We start from the raw sequence: 20,259 nt of genomic DNA, 5'->3' as shown, positions 1-20,259 counted from the left end.
AATAAAGGTGTAAAAATAAAAAATAAAAAAATATAATAATAATAAATCGGCCAAATCGGTGTCCAAAAATACCGATTTCCGATTTTTATGAAAACTTGAAATCGGCCCTAATTAATCGGCCATTCCGATTAATCGGTCGACCTCTACCTTGAACCTCAGGAACTTTACAACTATCGGCCTGGGCCTGTCACCTGGGATGGTGGTGGGTCTTCCAGTCCTGTTGGTGCACTCCACCTCATTCTTCCTATGGTCCATCTTCAGTTTCTCTGAGATCATTTCACTCACTTTGTTCTCAGACTCCGTACAGGTCTCGTGGAGATTCTGCAATTCCGTCCACAACCACATTGTTCCGCCTTGACTGTCCCTCTATATAATCAGCTTTTTTCCCCCATTGTTATTATGCATTCACACACAGAACTGATGTCCTCTCTCAATGACTTACAGATTGCTGTCATCTTGCCGTTCTCCTGTCTAAACTCATCGAGCTGACCGTGGGAGAAATGCAAACTGTTCTTCAGGTCCTGGACCTCTCGTCCATTCTTTTATTAGTCCACAGCGGTACTGGAGCGCCAAGTCTAGGTCCAAGAGGCTTCTAAACTGCTTATACCCCCAAGCCTTAAGACTCCTGAACATCTAATCAAATGGCTACCCAGACTATTTGCATGCCCCCCCCCCCAACAGACCAGCATTTCACTGTTGGTCTACACCTGTTGTATTCGGCACATCTGACAATTTGATTTGATTTTGTATTTGCACAAAACACTTCAAGCTATTTTCTTGTTGTTGTAACAACTGCTTGTAGAACACTTTTTGTTCATTTAAAAGATCCTTCACCTGTGATAAGAGACACCACTGTCCTCAACAGTACTCCTACCGGCTTTGGTCTAGGTTACGCTGTTATTCCTAGTTCCAGACAGGGCAGGTCACAGAGAAGATTGAAAACAACAACAGCAAGCAGCAGGGGTCTAGACAGCCACAAGCCCGGGACAATCCGCAGTCCCAGCCACAATTGCTAACCGCGTCGTGGGCTGCGTTCAAGCCCTCAAGAAAACCCTGCTAGCATGATACGCCAAAACAGCTCCCCAGACCCGAACTTGGTCAGCAGGATCACTGGACAGATAGTAGCCGTCCCAGAAACTGATGCCAATCATGTTGCGGGATCCAAACGCAAAAGGTAGCTAGCTAGTCACCAAACTTTTAAAAGACTTTCAAAACTTTCAAAAACAACAAAGTTTCCAAAACAACAAACCAAGCTATCACTCGTTCAACAGGAAGTGACGACATGAGACATTCATTATGGAATTGTATTCTTTAAAATACATTGAACATTTGATTGAGCCTATCTGGAGTGACATATGGGCGGGTTTGCTTTGCACTTTAGGGTTTATTCCACTGGTTTGATTGCTCCAGGCAAGTTCAATCGAGAACACAGTATTTGCAAGGTAAAAAATACTACTTCCAGTTGTGTGTACAAAAATGTATGCACTCGCAACAGTGACAAAAAACAACAAAACATTTACAAAGGTATGGGTGTGACTCACCTTGATGTTGAAGAGCCAGGGTTTGAGCGCGTCCACCTGGGCAGCCCCCTTACTGAGGTCGTACACCACCAGGTAGAGGGCCCGGGGGGTAAGGAAGTGGGGGTGAGAACCACTGAACTCCTCCCCACCTGAACAAAGAGCAGAGAGGGTCAAGACCACCAGAACAAAACCTTCACGACTCAATGACTTAAAGTCCAAGATCCAGACCTTGAAACCCAAACTTACAGTGCATTCGGAAAGTATTCAGAGCCCTTGACCTTTTCCACATTGTTATGTTACAACCTTATTCAAAAAAAAAAAATCTACACACAATACCCCATAATGACAAAGCAAAAATAGGTTTTTAGAATTTTTGTACTAATTAAAAAAACTGAAATCAACATTAACTTAAGTATTCAGACCCATTACTCAGTACTTTGTTGAAGCACCTTAGGCAGCGATTACAGCCTTGAGTCTTCTTGGGTAGGACGCTACAAGCTTGGCACACCTGTATTTGGGGCATTTCTCCCATTCTTCTCTGCAGATCCTCTCAAGCTCTGTCAGGTTGGATGGGGAGCGTCGCTGAACAACTATTTTCAGGTCTCTCCAGAGATGTTCGATCGGGTTCAAGTCCGGGCTCTGGCTGGCCATCTCAAGGACATTCAGAGACTTGTAATGAAGCTACTCCTGCGTTGTCTTGGCTGTGTGCTTAGGGTCATTGTACTGTTGGAAGGTGAACCTTTGCCCCAGTCCGAGGTCCTGAGCAGGTTTTCATCAAGGATCTGTGTACTTTGCTCCGTTCATTTCCCCCTCAATCTTAACTAGTCTCCCAGTCCCTGACGCTGAAAAACATCCCCACAGCATGATGCTGCCACCACAATGATTCACCATTGGGATGGTGCCAGGTTTCCTCCAGACGTGACGCTTGGCATTCAGGCCAAAGAGTTCAATCTTGGTTTCATCAGACCAGAGAATCTTGTTTCTCATGGTCTGAGAGTCCTTTAAGTGTCTTTTGGCAAACGCTAAGCGGGATGTCATGTGCCTTTTACTGAAGAGTTTCTTCTGTCTGGCCACTCTACCATAAAGGCCTGATTGTTGGAGTAGTGCAGAGATGGTTGTCCTTCTGGAAGGTTCTCCCATCGCCACAGAGGAACTCCGGAGCTCTGTTAGTGACCATCGGGTTCTTGGTCACCTACCTTAGGCCCTTATCCCTCAAATGCACAGTTTGGCAGGGCGGCCAGCTCTAGGAAGAGTCTCGGTGGTTCCAAACTTCTTCCATTTAAGAATAATGGAGGCCACTGTGTTCTTGGGAACCTTCATGCTGCAGACATTTTTTGGTACCCTTCCCCAGATCTGTGCCTTGACACAATCCTGTCTCGGAGCTCTATGGACAATTCCTTCGACCTCATGTTTTGGTAAATTCAATTGATTGGACATGATTTGGAAAGGCACACACCTGTCTATATAAGGTCCCACAGTTGACAGTGCATGTCAGAGCAAAAACCAAGCCATGAGGTTGAAGGAATTGTCCGTAGAGCTCCGAGACAGGACTGTGTCGACATGGAGACTAGTCCAGATCGAGGCAAAGACGAATAGAGCAAAGTACAGAGAGATCCTTGATGAAAACCTGCTCCAGAGCGCTCAGGACCTCAGACTGACCTCAGACTGGGGCGAAGGTTCACCTTCCAACAGGACTATGACCCAAAGCACACAGCCAAGATAACACAGGAGTGGCTTCGCGACAAGTCTCTGAATGTCCTTAAGTGGCTCAGCCAGAGCCCTGACTTGAACCCGATCGAACATCTCTGGAGACCTAAAAATAGCTGTGCAGCGACGCTCCCCATCCAACCTGACAGAGCTTGAGAGGATCTGCAGAGAAGAATGGGAGAAACTCCTCAAATACAAGCTTGTAGCATCATACCAAAGAAGACTTGAGGCTGTAATCGCTGCAAAAGGTTCTTCAAAGTACTGAGTAAAGGGTCTGAATACTTATGTAAATGTTATATTTCAGTATTTCGTTTGTAATAAATTAGCAAACATTTCTAAAAACCTGTTTTTGCTTTGACTTTATGGGTATTGTGTTTATTGATGAGAAGGAAAAAAACATTTAATCCATTTCAGAATAAGGCTGTAACCCAACAAAATGTGGGAAAAGTAAAGTAATCTGAATACTTTACGAAGGCACTGCCTTCATAAAGTATTCAATCCCTTTGACATTTTTTCCACATTTTATTGTGTTACAGCCTGAATTTTAAAAATATTAAATGGAGATTGTGTCACTGGCCGACACCCCCAATACCCCAAAGTGTAATTATGTTTTTAGAATTTTTTACAAATGAATTAAAAATGTAAAGATGAAATATCTTGAGTCAAGTATTCAACCCCTTTTACGGCAAGCCTAAATAAGTTCAGTAGTAAAAATGTGCTTAACAAGTCACATAAGAAGTTGCATGGACACACACTGTGTTCAATATAGTGTTTAACATGGTTTTTGAATGACTACCTCATCACTGTACCCCACACATACAATTATATGTAAGGTCCCTCAGTTGATAAGTAATTTTCAAACACAGATTCAACCAAAGACGACACCTATTGGTAGATGGGTGAAAAAGCAAACATTGAATATCCCTTTGAGCATGGTGAAGTTATTAATTACACTGGATGATGTATCAATACACCCAGTCACTACAAAGATACAGGTGCCCTTCCTAACTCAGTTGCTGGAGAGGAAGGAAAAGCGCTCAGGGATTGTATGAGGCCAATGGTGACGTTAACAGTTAGAGTTTAATCGTTGTGATAGGAGAACTGAGGATGGATCAACAACATTGTAGTTACTCCACAATACTAACCTAAATGACAAGTGAAAAGGAAGCCTGTACAGAATAAAAATATTCCAAAACAGTGCATTGTTGCAAACAGGATGCATAAAGTAATACTGCAAGAAATGTAGCAAAGAAATGGACTTTATGTCCTGAATACAGAGCGTTATGTTTGGGGCAAATCCAACACATCACTGACTACAACTCTTCATATTTTGAAGCATGGTGGAGTCTGCATCAAGTTATGGGTATGCTTGTCATTTTTAGGATGCAATGAAATGGAATAGAGCAAAGCACAGGCAAAATCCTAGAGAAAAACTAAATAACAAATATACACTGGAGTTGCTTACCAAGACGACATTGAATGTTCCTGAGTGGCCAAGTTACAGTTTTGACTTAAATCTGCTTGTGAATCTATGGCAAGACTTAAATGGTTGTGATCAACCAATGATCAACAACCAACTTGACAGAGCTTGAAGAATTAAAAAAAGAATAATGTGCAAATATTATACAATCCAGTTGTTCAAAGCTCTTAGCGACTTACCCAGAAAGACTCACAGCTGTAACTCCTGACAAAGGTGATTCTAACATGTATTGACTCAGGGGTGTGAATAATTATGTAAATGAGATATTTCTGTATTTAATTTTCAATTTAAATGTGCAAAAACTTTAAAAAACATATTTTCACTGTCATTATGGTGTATTGTGTGTAGATAGGTGAGAAAAAATGTGATTTAATCCATTTTGATTTCAGGTTGTAACACAACACAATTTGGCATAAGTCAAGGAGTATGTATACTTTGAAGGCATTATATTGTGATTCGTTATAGCGATTTGATGTTCCAAACAGTATTATTGCTGCAGAGAGACCAGAGAGTATGAGAAAATGAGTTTCAGTCATGTAAATAAAAGTGCTGAAAACATGGCTCACTATTTAAAAAGAAGACGGAGAACAAGCTATAGGATGAAAAATACCAGAGATTGAGCCGTTTTAGCCGACTAGGGCTAGCTAATGCTACGAGGCAAAAGCAATACTTGGAGTCAAGTTTCATGTCTGTAGCCATGAAATGCTTTGAAAGGCTGGTCATAGCTCACATCAACACCATTATCCCAGAAACCCTAGACCCACTCCAATTTGCATATCGCACCAACAGATCCACAGATGATGGAATCTCTATCACACTCCACACTGCCCTTTCCCACCTGGACAAAAGGAACACCTATGTGAGAATGCTATTAATTGACTACAGCTCAGCGTTCAACACCATAGTTCCCATCAAAACTCATCACTAATCTAAAGACCCTGGGACTAAACAGCTCCCTCTACCATTGGATCCTAGACTTCCTGACGGGCTGCCGCCAGGTGGTCAGGGGAGGTAACAACACATCCGCCACACTGATCCTCAACATGGGGGCCCCTCAGGGGTGCGTGCTCAGTCCCCTCCTGTACTCCCTGTTCACTCATGACTGCATGGCCAGGCACAACTCCAACACCATCATTAAGTTTGCTGATGACACACCAGTGGTAAGCCTGATCACTGACAACGATGAGACAGCCTATAGGGAGGTCAGAGACCTGACCATGTGGTGCAAGGACAACAACCTCTCCCTCAACGTGATCAAGACAAAGGAGATGATTGTGGACCACAGGAAAAAGAGGACCGAGCACGCCTCCATTCTCATCGACGGGGCTATAGTGCAGCAGGTTGAGAGCTTCAAGTTCCTTGGCATCCACATCAACAACAAACTAACATGGTTCAAGCACACCAAGACAGTCCTGAAGAGGGCACGACAAAACCTATTCCCCCTCAGGAGACTGAAAAGATTTGGCATGGGTCCTCAGATCCTTAAAAGATTTTACAGCTGCACCATCCTGACGGGTTGCATCACTGCCTGGTATGGCAACTGCTCGGCCTCCGACCGCAAGGCACTACAGAGGGTAGTGCGTACGGCCCAGTACATCACCAGGGCCAAGCTCCCTGCCATCCAGGACCTCTATACCAGGCAGTGTCAGAGGAAGGCCCTAAAACTGTTAAAGACTCCAGCCCAGCCACCCTAGTCATAGACTGTTCTCTCTGCCACTTTAAACAACCCTACCTGCATGTGCATAATTATCTCAAGTACCTCGACACCGGTGCCCCCGCACATTGACACAGTACCGGTACCCCCTGTATATCGCCCCGCTATTGTTATTCACTGCTGCTCTTTAATTTTTTTCTTTTTCTTATCTCTTACTTTTTTTTAATATTATTTTTTAGGTATTTTCTTAAAACTGCATCGTTGGTTAGGGGCTTTTAAGTAAGCATTTCACTGTAAGGTCTACACCTGTTGTATTCGGTGCATGTGACAAATACAATTTGATTTGATGTATCAATATAATATCATCCAAAATAATATTGTGATTTGCAACTCAATTTTTTTTCTCCCACAACACTAGTAAGTATCCAGACCAGATGTCACAGTTGACAGTTGACGGTTGACCCACCCACCTGAGAAGTCCCAGACATTTAGCACCATGTTCTTCTTATCCCGGTCCCGGATGGTCCAATCTCTGACGTCGATCCCAACGGTGGGCTGCTCCATCTGCCATTGAGAACGCTTGAGCTTCATCAGCTGTCGGATCAGAGCAGTCTTACCACTGTCGGCGTTCCCAACCACAATCAGCTTCATCCGGTAGTACGGAACGGCTTTCTTCAGACGCTGCTGGAGGAACCTGAGTTACAGGATACAGGAGAGAGTGATTTATTTGGGAGAGTTTTGTGAATGGGATTAGGCTTTTGTTTGAAAGAGGAAATCTGGAGCAAATTCAAACCTATCAAAAGCCACCACCTGTTAATTCAGAATTCCCTCTGACAGATAGCATTGCTTTTTGGGTTTAATGTCAATACTTGTTTTGTTTTTTTAAATATCGCCAACATGTATCCTGCCCAAAGAGGATCCAGCATGCTTGACCATGTATACACAAACATCTGTGAAGGGTACAAAGCCAATACTGTAGGATTGTTTTAAAAATGTTGATTGGAATATGTTCAAAGATTCATCCAAACAGGACTCAACATCAACATTGAGGAATGCAGTGCATTCAGAAAGTATTCAGACCCCTTGACTTTTTCCACATTTTGTTATTTTACAGCCTTACTCTAAAATTGAAGAGTATTGGTGGTTCTAAACTTCTTCAATTTAAGAATGATGGAGGCCAATGTGTTCTTGGGGACCTTCAATGCTGCAGAATATTTTTGGTACCCTTCCCCAAAGCTCTACCTTGATGATGTTGTACCCACCATAACAATCCGGACATACCCCAACCAAAACCCTGGATGAGCGAAGATATCCATACAATGCTGAGAGCCGGTACTGTAGCATTCAATGTCATCAGGTACAAGCTCCACGAATCCATTGGGGACGCAAAAAGACAATACAGACTCAAACATGTATTGACGTTTGACAACTCAGACTCGCGTCGTATGTTGCAAAGACTATAGACTATCACAGACTACAAAGGCAAACCCAGATGTGCGGTGCCCACTGAAGCCTCTCTCCCAGATGAGGTTAACACATTCTATGTTCGCTTCGAGGCAGACAATACGGAGCCATCCAGGAAGACTCTCACTGCTCCAGACGACCAGGTGCTTTCGCTCTCCGACGCTGACGTGCGGAAAACTCTCAAAAGAGTGAATACTCACAAAGCCGCCTGCCCAGGTGGCATCCCTGGCCGTGTCCTCAGAGTGTGTGGTGACCAGCTGGTGGGCTTGTTCGCTGTCACTTCAACCTTTCCCTGTCTCAGGCTGTAGTCCACACATGGAGACCACCATCGTCCCAGTGCCCAAAAACAAGGTGACATGCCCAAATGACTACCGGCCCATTGCTCTCACCTCGGTCAACATGAAGTGCTTTGAGAGGCTGGTCATGGCTCACATCAAGGCCAGCATGCTGGACCCACTCCAATTTGCCTACCCAACAGATTCACAGAAGATGCCATTTCCATCGCTATTCACACAGCCGTAACACATCTGGACAAGAAGAACACCTATGTGAGAATGATTGCTGGATCGAATCCCCGAGCTGACAAGTCAAAAAAAAAAAATGTTGTTCTGCCCCTGAACAATGCAGTTAACCCACTGTTCCCTGGTAGGCTGTCATTGTAAATAAGAATTTGTTCTTAACTGACTTGCCTAGTGAAATAAATCAAATTAAAACATGGACTACAGTTCAGCATTCAACACTATTGTTCCCATCAAGCTCGACACCAAGTTCCCACTAAGCTTGACACTGCAACTGGATCCTGGACTTCCTGACAAGTAGACCACAGGCTGTGAGGATTGGCAACAACACTGACTCTTAACACAGTGTCCCCCAGGGGTCTGTCCTCAGTCCTGTATTGTTCTCCGTCTTCACCCACGATTGCATGGCTTTGCACGACACCATGGTTGTAGGCCTGATAACCAACAACGATAAGTCAGCCTATAGGGAGGAGGTAAGCGAACTGGCATTGTGGTGTAATGACAACAACTTCTTCCTCAACGTCTTGTTGATTTCTTGAAGCAGAGGAGGGAACATACCCCGATCCACATCAACGGGATTGCAGTATAGAGTAAGCAGTTTTAAGTTCCTCGGCGTCCACATCACCTAGGATGTGTCATGGAACAACACCACCACTATTGTCAAGAGGACGCAAAAGCACCTCTACCAGCTGAGGAAGGGAGAAAGGCTCATAATAATGGCCGGAATGGAGCAAATAGAATGGCATCAAACACCTGGAAACCATGTGCACCATCGAGAGCATCCTGACCGGTTGTATCACGGCCTGGTATGGGAATTACTCCATCCACGACCACAAGGCCCTCCAGGGGGTGGTGAAGACGGCCCAGTACATCACTTGGACCGTGCTCCCAACCATTTAGGACATCTCCTCAGAACGGTGCCTGAGGAAGACCCACAGCATCATCAAGGACCCCACACAGTCCAGTCACAAGCTGTTCTCTCCCTTACCGTCGTTTAGACGGTATCGGAGCATGAGGTCTGATAGAAACAGTCTCTGAGCCTGTTGGTATCTACAAGACATCAGACGGCTGAACACTTAAACTGGCCTGACCACCTGCTCTGATTCTCCACACCTTAACACACACACATTCATGCTACACACACACACATCACAACTGCTGCTACCATTATACTGCTCAGTTTATACACTGCCTCCCATCCCCCACTTCCCCAAAACACAAGTAAATATTGGACTATAAATGGTGCCTTCCTGTATTATACTCATGCTAAAATATTTATTATTTTGAGCCATTTACTTTATGTTCGTATTCTGATATTTTCTTCTTTCTTATTGTTGTTTCATTGTCGAGAAGGTACCTGCAAGTAAGCATTTCTTTGCAGACATTCACCTGACTAAGTCTTTGGTCTTGTTGCCAATGTGCTTGAGATCCAGGCTGAGGCGCAGGCCATCCAGTGGCAAGTCCCACAGCCTGCTCAGCTTGCCCATCTCGTCAGGGAAGGAGCGCAGACCGCCATTACGGCTCAAGTCGAGAGAGGTCAGCTCCTCCAGCAGGCCGATCTGAGGAGGGACCTGAAACAGACAGGGGTGAAAAGGTCAATAATACTACTGATTGGAAAAATGTACTTTAAAATTTTAAAATATATTTTATGTAACCTTTTTATTCTCCTTGAGATAACATATATTTTTTTACAAGAGAGACCTTTTCTAGAGAGAACATGTGGTTTATGATGGAGGTGTGAGAAGCATTGAGTACTGTATTGTCCCTGTTCACCATATACAACCGTTTTAATGGCAGTTAGTTAGTGCCTGGTGCTAGTGTAACGGATGTGAAATGGCTAGCTAGTTAGCGGGTACGCGCTACTAGCGTTTCAATCAGTTACGTCACTTGCTCTGAAACCTAGAAGTAGTGTTGCACCTTGCTCTGCAAGGGCCACGGCCTTTGTGGAGCGATGGGTAACGATGCTTCGTGGGCGACCGTTGTTGATGTGTACAGAGGGTCCCTGGTTCGCGCCCGTGTCGGGGCGAGGGGACGTACTAAAGTTATACTGTTACATTGATGCTGTTGACCCGGATCACTGGTTGCTGCGGAAAAGGATTAGGTTGAAAGGGGGGTGAGTGTAACGGATGTGAAATGGCTAGCTAGTTAGCGGGTACGCGCTACTAGCGTTTCAATCAGTTACGTCACTTGCTCTGAAACCTAGAAGTAGTGTTGCACCTTGCTCTGCAAGGGCCGCGGCCTTTGTGGAGCGATGGGTAACGATGCTTCGTGGGCGACCGTTGTTGATGTGTGCAGAAGGTCCCTGGTTCGCTCCCGGGTATGGGCGAGGGGACGGTCTAAAGTTATACTGTTACACTAACAAATGCCACATACTTATTGTGACACGTGTGATCACTGTCAGTCACTTTGGCGTCTACTAAATGACCATGTTAATGACATATTAATAAGATGAATAAATAAATGCTGACCTCTGTGAGCTTATTGTCACTCAGGTGTAGTTTCTCCAGTCTGGCCCACTTGTAAACTTCTGGTCCACTCAGGTCCAGCACTCCGATGCGGTTCTGACCGAACATGAGCTCCCGCAGGTTGACCGATGCCCAGGCGCACGGCCCCGGTAAAACTGTAATGTCATTGGTCCTCATATCCACGGACCGTAAACTGAAAGCAAAGAAAAAGCAAGGATGAGTCCTATTGAATCTCAAGCCAGATACATTTTTGCACACTAATAAGCAGTTTTTACTCAAATAATAGTTAACTAATAAACGCCTTCTACAACAATGTAGTTGCCTCCACTAAAACATCAAACTTACTTTGGAAGATCCAGAACAGCTTGAGGAATGGTAGTGAAACTGTTATGTGATAACTTCAGAGTTGTTATCTTTGAGGGAAGATGTGACAGCGAACCTATTACAGCAGAAACACAAAACACAATGTCATACAATGAATATGTTCTTATGTCGCTACATACACAAATTAACTGTTTATCTAGAATTAACCACATGTATTAATTTGTCTGGCAACACTTTTTCTAGAAATCGGTTGGACTTTAATGACTTTCACAGATATGCCTAATAATAGTACCAAATAATAATCCATTGTAAGACAGCATTGGAGAACTAGTACAGGCCCCATGTTCTGTCAGCATTAAAAAGGATTAAGTAAGTAACTGCGTTACCATGTACTTACTGAGTTGGTTGGTACAAGCACTGAAGTTCTCTAGTTTGGGGCAGCCAGACAGGAAGTCATGTGAGATGCTCTCCACACTGTTCTTACTGATGTCTAGGAGCTTCATCTCCGGAAGACACAGAGGAGACCACAGCTCACCCATTCTGTTCCTACAGCAGAGGAAAAGGTGTAGAGACAAAGTTATATTTATGATATTTTATGTCACATACTTGGGTTCAAATCAGAGTAGTTTTCTTTCAAATATTTTTTGGATTTAATTGAACCTGTCTAGTGCCAGATGGGTAAAATGTACATGTTTGACAAAAACTAAACACCAATTCCTGCTTTGTAATTATTTATAATATAATTTTGTGCCTATTATACAGCTAAAGTAAAACATTCAGCAGTGATCCAAAGAACTCCATTTCCCATCATACCCCTCGAGGGACAGCTCCTCCAGTCGCTCCATGGCCCTGCCCAGCTGGTGGGGGAAGGTGGTGATGTGGTTGTAGGACAGGTTGAGTTGCCGTAGCGATGGGCAGGTGACGGCGGGGTCAAGGGTCAGAAGCGGGCCGACACAGTTACGTGACACGTTGAGCATGCTCAGTGAGGGCAGGGCCAGAAGCTCCGCTGGCAACGACTGCAACTGGTTGCCTTGGAGATCCAGACGTGTCAGACTCTTCAAGCTCTAAGAAGTATAATTATTATTATTTTGAAGTATTAAATAAATCATCGCAACTATAAATTATTATTATTTTAAGATACTGACAAGATTCTGTAGATTAACCGAACATTGAACTCCCCACCATTTTTTAATTTTGCATCATCTATTCAACATTGAAGCATTCTGAACAGACCCCACACCTCACACAGCCCAGAGGGGAACTCTGATAGGCTGTTCTGGCTCAAGTCTAGTCGATACAGGTGCTCCAGCTGCTGTCGGACAGAACCCTCGTCCAACAAACACGACACAGAGTCCAGCTCATTCCCTGATAGGTCCAGCAGGCGGATCCACTCTCTGTCCCCGACCAGAGGGGAGGAGTTATACCCAGAGCTCAAGACTGGGGAGTGAATACCTGCAGTAGAAACAATAGAAATAATGGATTACCATTGACATAATACCATTGATATTTTGAACAAGGGCAAGTAAAACTAATGTTATATAAGTACCTTTCTGGTTAGGGGTTGTCCTGCCATACCTCCTCTGAAGTGGCTCGTTGAGCTCAACCTCACCCTGGACTCCCTGTGGATGGATACAGGACTGTTTGATTGGTTAGTAAATTAATTGGTTAATTGGTAAATTGATTGGCACATATCTTAATTAATTTATTTATTGAAAGAGAGAGAGAGAGCAAGAAAGAGAGAGGGGGACAGTTTAGTTTTTTCTCTGAAATATAGTAAGTTAAAAAATAAACAATATTTATATTGGTTGTAAAGAAGATAGCCCACCTCGGAGCTAAAGTGCCTGCGACGCCCGTTCTTCCTCTTCTGTGACCCCGCCTTCCACTCCTCTGACAAATCATTGGTGGACATGGGGGACAGTGCCAGCAAAAGCGAATCACTTCCTGTGAAAATAAGGAGACATCCAGTAAGCAAGACATTCCCAAAATAAGGCAACTGTGGCCAATAATTAACAGTCACCAAATTAGCTATTATAAACTCAGCAAAAAAAGAAATGTCCCTTTTTCAGGACCCTGTCTTTCAAAGATAATTCGTAAAAATCCAAATAACTTCACAGATCTTCATTGTAAAGGGTTTAAACACTGTCCAATTCAACAATTAATAAACATGCACCTGTGGAACGGTTGTTAAGACACTAACAGCTTACAGACGGTAGGCAATTAAGGTCACAGTTATGAAAACTTAGGACACCAAAAAGGCCTTTCTACTGACTCTGAAAAACACCAAAAGAAAGATGCCCAGGGTCCCTGCTAATCTGCGTGAATGTGCCTTTTGCATGCTGGAAGGAGGCATGAGGACTGCAGCTGTGGCCAGGGCAATAAATTGCAATGTCCATACTGTGAGACGCCTAAGACAGCACTACAGGGAGACAGGACGGACAGCTGATCGCCCTCGCAGTGGCAGACCGCGTGTAACAACACCGGAACAGGATCGGTACATCCGAACATCACACCTGCAGGACAGGTACAGGATGGCAACAACAACTGCCCGAGTTACACCAGGAACGCACAATCCCTCCATCAGTGCTCAGACTGTCTGCAATAGGCTGAGAGAGGCTGGACTGAGGGCTTGTAGGCCTGTTGTAAGGCAGGTCCTCACCAGACAACGTCGCCTATGGGCACAAACCCACCGTCGCTGGACCAGACAGGACTGGCGAAAAGTGCTCTTCACTGATGAGTCACGGTTGTGTCTCACCAGGGGTGATGGTCGGATTTGCGTTTATCGTCAAAGGAATGAGCGTTACAACGAGGCCTGTACTCTTGAGCGGGATCGATTTGGAAGTGGAGGGTCCGTCATGGTCTGTGGAGGTGTGTCACATCATCATCGGACTGAGCTTGTTGTCACTGCAGGCAATCTCAACGCTGTGCGTTACAGGGAAGACATCCTCCTCCCTCATGTGGTACCCTTCCTGCAGGCTCATCCTGACATGACCCTCCAGCATGACAATGCCACCGGCCATACTGCTCGTTCTGTGCGTGATTTCCTGCAAGACAGGAACGTCAGTGTTCTGCCATGTCCAGCGAAGAGCCCGGATCTCAATCCCATTGAGCACGTCTGAGACCTGTTGGCTCGGAGGGTGAGAGCTAGGGCCATTCCCCCAAGAAATGTCCGGGAACTTGCAGGTGCCTTGGTGGAAGAGTGGGCTAACATCTCACAGCAAGAACTGGCAAATCTGGTGCAAATGAGGAGGAGATGCACTGCAGTACTTAACTTCTCTAGGGTAGGGGGCAGCATTCGGAATTTTGGATGAAATGCATGCCCAAATTAAACTGCCTGCTTCTCGGGCCCAGAAGATATGATATGCCTATAACTGGTAGATTTGGATAGAAAACACTCTAAAGTTTCCAAAACTGTTAAAATAGTGTCTGTGAGTATAACAGAACTGATTTGGCAGGCGGAAACCTGAGAAAAATCCATTCCGGAAGTAGTTTTTTTGTTGGTTTTGTAGTTTTCTATTCAATGCCATTACAGTATCCATTGACTTAGGACTCAAATTGCAGTTTCTATGCCTTCCACTAGATGTCAACAGTCTTTAGAAATTGTTTCAGGCTTGTATTCTGAAAAATTAGGAAGTAAGAGCAGTCTGAATGAGTGGATCCTAAAGTGTCACAGAGCTTTTTCATGCGTGAGACCGAGAGAGTGCCTTTCTTGTTTACCTTTTAAATTGACGACGTTATTTTCCGGTTGAAATATTATCGATTATTTAGGCTAAAAACAACCCGAGGATTGTATATAAACATTGTTTGACATGTTTCTATGAACTTTACTGATACAATTTGTATTTTTTTGTCTGCCTGTTTTGACTGCGTTTGAGCCTGTGGATTACTGAAGAAAACGCGTGAACAAAACGGAGGTTTTTGGATATAAAGAGACTTTATCGAACAAAAGGAACATTTATTGAGTAAATTAATGTCTGCTAAGTGCAACCATATGAAGATCATCAAAGGTAAGGGATTAATTTTATCTCTATTTCTGACTTGTGTAACTCTTCTACTTGGCTGGTTACTGTTTGTAATGATTTGTCTAGTGGGCTATGTTCTCAAATAATCGTAAGGTATGCTTTCGCCGTAAAGCATTTTTTAAATCTGACACCGTGGTTGGATTCACAAGAAGTTAATCTTTAAACCTATGTAAAATATGTTTTGTTTTCTGAATTTTTCTAATGAGTATTTCTGTATTTGAATTTGGCGCCCAGCAGTTTCACTGGCTGTTGAAGAGGTGGGATGCTAACGTCTCACGTACCCAAGAGAGGTTAATGCAGCTGGTGGCCACACCAGATACTGACTGTTACTTTTGATTTTGACCACCCCTTTGTTCAGGGACACATTATTCAATTTCTGTTAGTCACATGTCTGTGGAACTTGTTCAGTTTATGTCTCAGTTGTTGAATCTTGTTATGTTCATACAAATATTTACACATGTTAAGTTTGCTGAAAATAAATGCAGTTGAAAGTGAGAGGATGTTTCTTTTTTGCTGAGTTTATTAGATACCAAATAACCTTGTTTAACTTGTGGTTATTTTTTACCAAGTGATTCCATTGTGATTATCAAGAGTGAGTAAAAAGTTTGAAATAAACATGATTTGAAAGTTGACAAGGAGCGCTGTTCTGTGTGTCTCATTGTCCTCACCGTCACTCTCCATATCGTCGTTGAAGACCAGACTGTCCTCTAAAGACAGGAAGCTGGAGTCATCACTCTCGTCTGACATGTACCCAGAGGTAAGGCAGGGGTCAGCTAGAGACCTGGGGGTCGAGGGGGTAGGAGTCGTCTTACCCCTCTGGAAGGATAACACGTACCGAGCTAAACATGCACCCTTACCTGAAAACACAACACAGAGAACACACATCGTTTATCCCAGGTTTTTGACCCAAATACATATGCACACGTACAGTACATAACAAATAAAAAATGATATTCATTCTAGATTGGAAATGTGTAAGCAATATGATAGTTACAGCTTTCCTTCAAATAAGATATAGAGATCTACAGGATAATCTAAGAAGGAGAGTCTATAACTGGAAATCAGCATCAGTGACTATACTCACTTGTGCTGGAGCGCAGACTGCTGGCGCGACCTCGTTCAGAGAGCAGGGGGCTGAGCCAGGCAGCATCCACCCGACCCAGCCTGAACCCCCCCAGACAGAGGGCATTGTTGTTCAGGTCCAGCCCCAGACGCCCCAGTAGCTGGATGACTGCAGGGCCGTCCCCACGACGCACGCTGGCCCCCAGGGCCCCACGCAGGTGCTGCTCATGGACCCCACGGCTGAGAAGCAGCACCACAAGCTGCAGAGGCCCGCCCTGCTCACACACCTGGGAGGGGATGCAGTGGGGAAGTAGTTGAGCGGGGGGAAGGTTGAAGGGCAATGCCTAGGAACTGAGCTCCCAAAATGAAACTAACTTACAAAATGTTTTGGGCCTGAAAGACCCAGAGTTACCTCTGCTGCAAAGGATAAGTTCATGTGTTATTTCATAGTTTTCATGTCTTCACTATTATTCCACAATGTAGGAAATAGTAAATATAAAGAAAAACCTTTGAATGAGTAGGTGTGTCCAAACTCTTGACTGGTACTGTACATACAGTTGAAGTCGGAGGTTTACATACACTTAGGTTGGCGTCATTCTTAAATATTTTCCGTCGGGATTTTAATGATTTGTATTGTACTCCCTCTTACCAGACTTTCCTGAAGCAATCAGGATGGAGAGCACCACAGATCTCCTCAGAGGGAGCTTCAATAGATTTATTTTTTCTTTCCCCTAATTGTCATCTGACCCTTTTTGTTGAACTGTTAAGAATAACAGTTACATGTAGTGGAGTTACTTTTAGTCATTTCCATATTTATTCAACATTTACCAATTATTTTTCGGGCAACATCCATATATGTCATTTTCATTTGTGATAATATATTAACATTAAGATTCATATGTAAACATAGAGATTTTCAAAAAAGAATAACAGTTACATGTAGTGGAGTTACTTTTAGTCAAAACTCGTTTTTCAACCACTCCACACATTTCTTGTTAACAAACTATAGTTTTGGCAAGTCGGTTAGGACATCTACTTTGTGCATGACACAAGTAATTTTTTCCAACAATCCAACAATTTTTCCAACAATCCAGGTTGGCGCCCCCCTTGGGTTGTGCCGTGGCGGAGATCTTTGTGGGCTATACTCGGCCTTGTCTCAGGATGGTAAGTTGGTGGTTGAAGATATTCATCTATTGGTGTGGGGGCTGTGCTTTGGCAAAGTGGGTGTAGTTATATCCTGCCTGTTTGGCCCTGTCTGGGAGTATCGTCGGACGGGGCCACAGTGTCTCCCGACGCCTCCAGTCTCAGCCTCCAGTATTTATGCTGCAGTAGTTTATGTGTCGGGGGGCTAGGGTCAGTCTGTTATATCTGGAGTATTTCTACTGTCTTATCCGATGTCCTGTGTAAATTTAAGTATGCTCTCTCTAATTCTCTTTCTTTCTTTCTCTCAGAGGACCTGAGCTTTAGGACCATGCCTCAGGACTACCTGGCCTGATGCCTCCTTGCTGTCCCCAGTCCACCTGGCCATGCTGCTGCTCCAGTTTCAACTGTTCTGCCTGCGGCTATGGAACCCTGACCTGTTCACCGGACGTGCTACCTGTCCCAGACCTGCTGTTTTCAACGCTCTAGAGACAGCAGGAGCGGTAGAGATACTCTGAATGATCGGCTATGAAAAGCCAACTGACATTTACTCCTGAGGTGCTGACCTGTTGCACCCTCGACAACCACTGTGATTATTATTATTTGACCCTGCTGGTCATCTATGAACATTTGAACATCTTGGCCATGTTCTGTTATAATCTCCCCCCGGCACAGCCAGAAGAGGACTGGCCACCCCTCATAGCCTGGTTCCTCTCTAGGTTTCTTCCTAGGTTCTGGCCTTTCTAGGGAGTTTTTCCTAGCCACCGTGCTTCTACACCTGCATTGCTTGCTGTTTGGGCTTTTATGCTGAGATTCTGTACAGCACTTTGTGACATCAGCTGATGTAAGAAGGGCTTTATAAATACATTTGATTGATTGGAATTGTTTATAGACCAATTATTTCACTTATAATTCACTGTATCACACGTCCAGTTGGTCAGAAGGTTACATACACTAAGTTGACTGTGCCTTTAAACAGCTTGGAAAATTGCCAAAAATGATGTCACGGCTTTAGAAGCTTCTGATAGGCTAATTGACATAATTTGAGTCAATTGAAGGTGTACCTGTGGATGTATTTCAAGGCCTACCTTCAAACTCAGTGCCTCTTTGCTTGACATCATGGGAAAATCAAAAGAAATCAGCCAAAACCTCAGAAAATAAATTGTAGACCTCCACAGGTCTGGTTCATCCTTGGGAGCAATTTCCAAACGCCTGAAGGTACCACGTTCATCTGTACAAACAACAGTACGCAAGTATAAACACCATGGGACCACGCAGCCGTCACACCGCTCAGGAAGGAGACGTGTTCTGTCTCCTAGAGATGAACGTACTTTGCTGCGAAAAGTGCAAATCAATCCCAGAACAACAGCAAAGGACATTGTGAAGATGCTGGAGGAAACAGGTACAAAAGTATCTATATCCACAGTAAAACGAGTCCTATATCGACATAACCTGAAAGGCCGCTCAGCAAGGAAGAAGCCGCTGCTCCAAAATGGCCATAAAAAAGCCATACTACAGTTTGCAACTGCACATGGGGACGAAGATCATACTTTTTGAAGAAATGTCCTCTGGTCTGATGAAACAAAAATAGAACTGTTTGGCCATAATGACAATCGTTATGTTTGGAGGAAAAAGGGGGTGGCTTGCAAGCCGAAGAACACCATCCCAACCGTGAAGCACGGGGGTGGCAGCATCATGTTATGGGGGTGCTTTGCTGCAGGAGGGACTGGTGCACTTCACAAAATAGATGGCATCATGAGGCAGGAAAATTATGTGGATATATTGAAGCAACATCTCAAGACATCAGTCAGGAAGTTAAAGCTTGGTCGCAAATGGGTCTTCCAAATGGACAATGACCCCAAGTATACTTCCAAAGTTGTGGTAAAATGGCTTAAGTACAACAAAGTCAAGGTATTAGAGTGGCCATCACAAAGCCCTGACCTCAATCCCATAGAAAATGTGTGGGCAGAACTGAAAAAGCGTGTGCAAGCAAGGAGGCCTACAAACCTGACTCAGTTACACCAGCTCTGTCAGGAGGAATGGGCCAAAATTCACCAAACTTATTGTGGGAAGCTTGTGGAAGGCTACCTGAAACGTTTGACCCAAGTTAAACAATTTAAAGGCAATGCTACCAAATACTAATTGAGTGTATGTAAACTTCTGACCCATTGGGAATGTGATGAAAGAAAAGCCGAAATAAATCATTCTCTCTACTATTATTCTGACATTTCACATTCTTAAAATAAACTGGTGATCCTAACTGACCTAAGACAGGGAATGTTTACTCGGATTAAATGTCAGGAATTGTGAAAAACTGAGTTTAAATGTATTTGGCTAAGGTGTATGTAAACTTCCAACTTCAACTGTACATACACACATACACATACAGACGTACACACACACACAGATCATATTTCATCAGATCCCCATAGAGATCATTGCTGACCTGGTATATGAGCGACTCGGTCTTGGTCTTCTTGTTGATGTCGGCTCCTAGCTGGATGAGACACTCAGCCATGAGCACATCCCCGTCCTTACAGGCCTTCTCCAGCATACTGTACTTCAGCTCTGCATCGCCACACATCTTGGACAGGGCCAGGCATGCAGCCTTACGCAGCTGGGAGAGCTAGAGGAAGAGAGAGAGAGAGAGACAAAGATGAGAGAGAGAGGTGGGGGATAATGGGGGGAGAAGGGGAAGTTATGAGATGGGTAAGGAAGGAAGAAGACAAAGGATTACAGAGTATGAGAACAGACACACAGAAACACACACGCTTACCGGGTAGCTGCACCGGTCAGGTGGTCCTTCTTTGAGCTGGAGGAAGATCTCTCTGTCAAAGCCTTCCCTCTGCAGCTCCCCTGCTGCCCCTGAGCAGGCGTCCAGCATTCGGAGGGCCACCTGGAACCCC

General features: G+C 44.2%; 1 protein-coding gene across 7 annotated transcripts in view; it reads right to left on the bottom strand.

Moving 5' to 3' along the window:
- Nucleotides 1-20,259, bottom strand: part of lrrk2 (leucine-rich repeat kinase 2) — a 108,198-nt gene that overhangs the window by 75,025 nt on the left and 12,914 nt on the right. For 5 of the 7 annotated variants that reach the window (XM_071416047.1, XM_071416050.1, XM_071416048.1 and 2 more), the window contains exons 17-30: nt 20,130-20,258; nt 19,800-19,979; nt 16,236-16,500; nt 15,820-16,008; nt 12,958-13,073; nt 12,679-12,769; nt 12,373-12,584; nt 11,946-12,196; nt 11,530-11,678; nt 11,154-11,247; nt 10,812-11,001; nt 9,733-9,914; nt 6,832-7,055; nt 1,542-1,669 (exon numbers count right to left, since the gene is read on the bottom strand). In XM_071416047.1, coding sequence (XP_071272148.1) covers nt 1,542-1,669; nt 6,832-7,055; nt 9,733-9,914; nt 10,812-11,001; nt 11,154-11,247; nt 11,530-11,678; nt 11,946-12,196; nt 12,373-12,584; nt 12,679-12,769; nt 12,958-13,073; nt 15,820-16,008; nt 16,236-16,500; nt 19,800-19,979; nt 20,130-20,258 — 2,400 coding nt within the window. The remainder of the gene's footprint in view (nt 1-1,541; nt 1,670-6,831; nt 7,056-9,732; nt 9,915-10,811; nt 11,002-11,153; nt 11,248-11,529; nt 11,679-11,945; nt 12,197-12,372; nt 12,585-12,678; nt 12,770-12,957; nt 13,074-15,819; nt 16,009-16,235; nt 16,501-19,799; nt 19,980-20,129; nt 20,259) is intronic. The other 2 variants (XM_071416051.1, XM_071416053.1) reach the window with 1 other exon arrangement.

Source organism: Salvelinus alpinus, chromosome 9 (assembly GCF_045679555.1).
Source record: "Salvelinus alpinus chromosome 9, SLU_Salpinus.1, whole genome shotgun sequence".
Classification (NCBI taxonomy): Eukaryota; Metazoa; Chordata; class Actinopteri; order Salmoniformes; family Salmonidae; genus Salvelinus; species Salvelinus alpinus.
The sequence above is the reverse complement of the archived record's forward strand: the minus strand, read 5'-3'. Positions and strand labels throughout refer to the sequence as shown.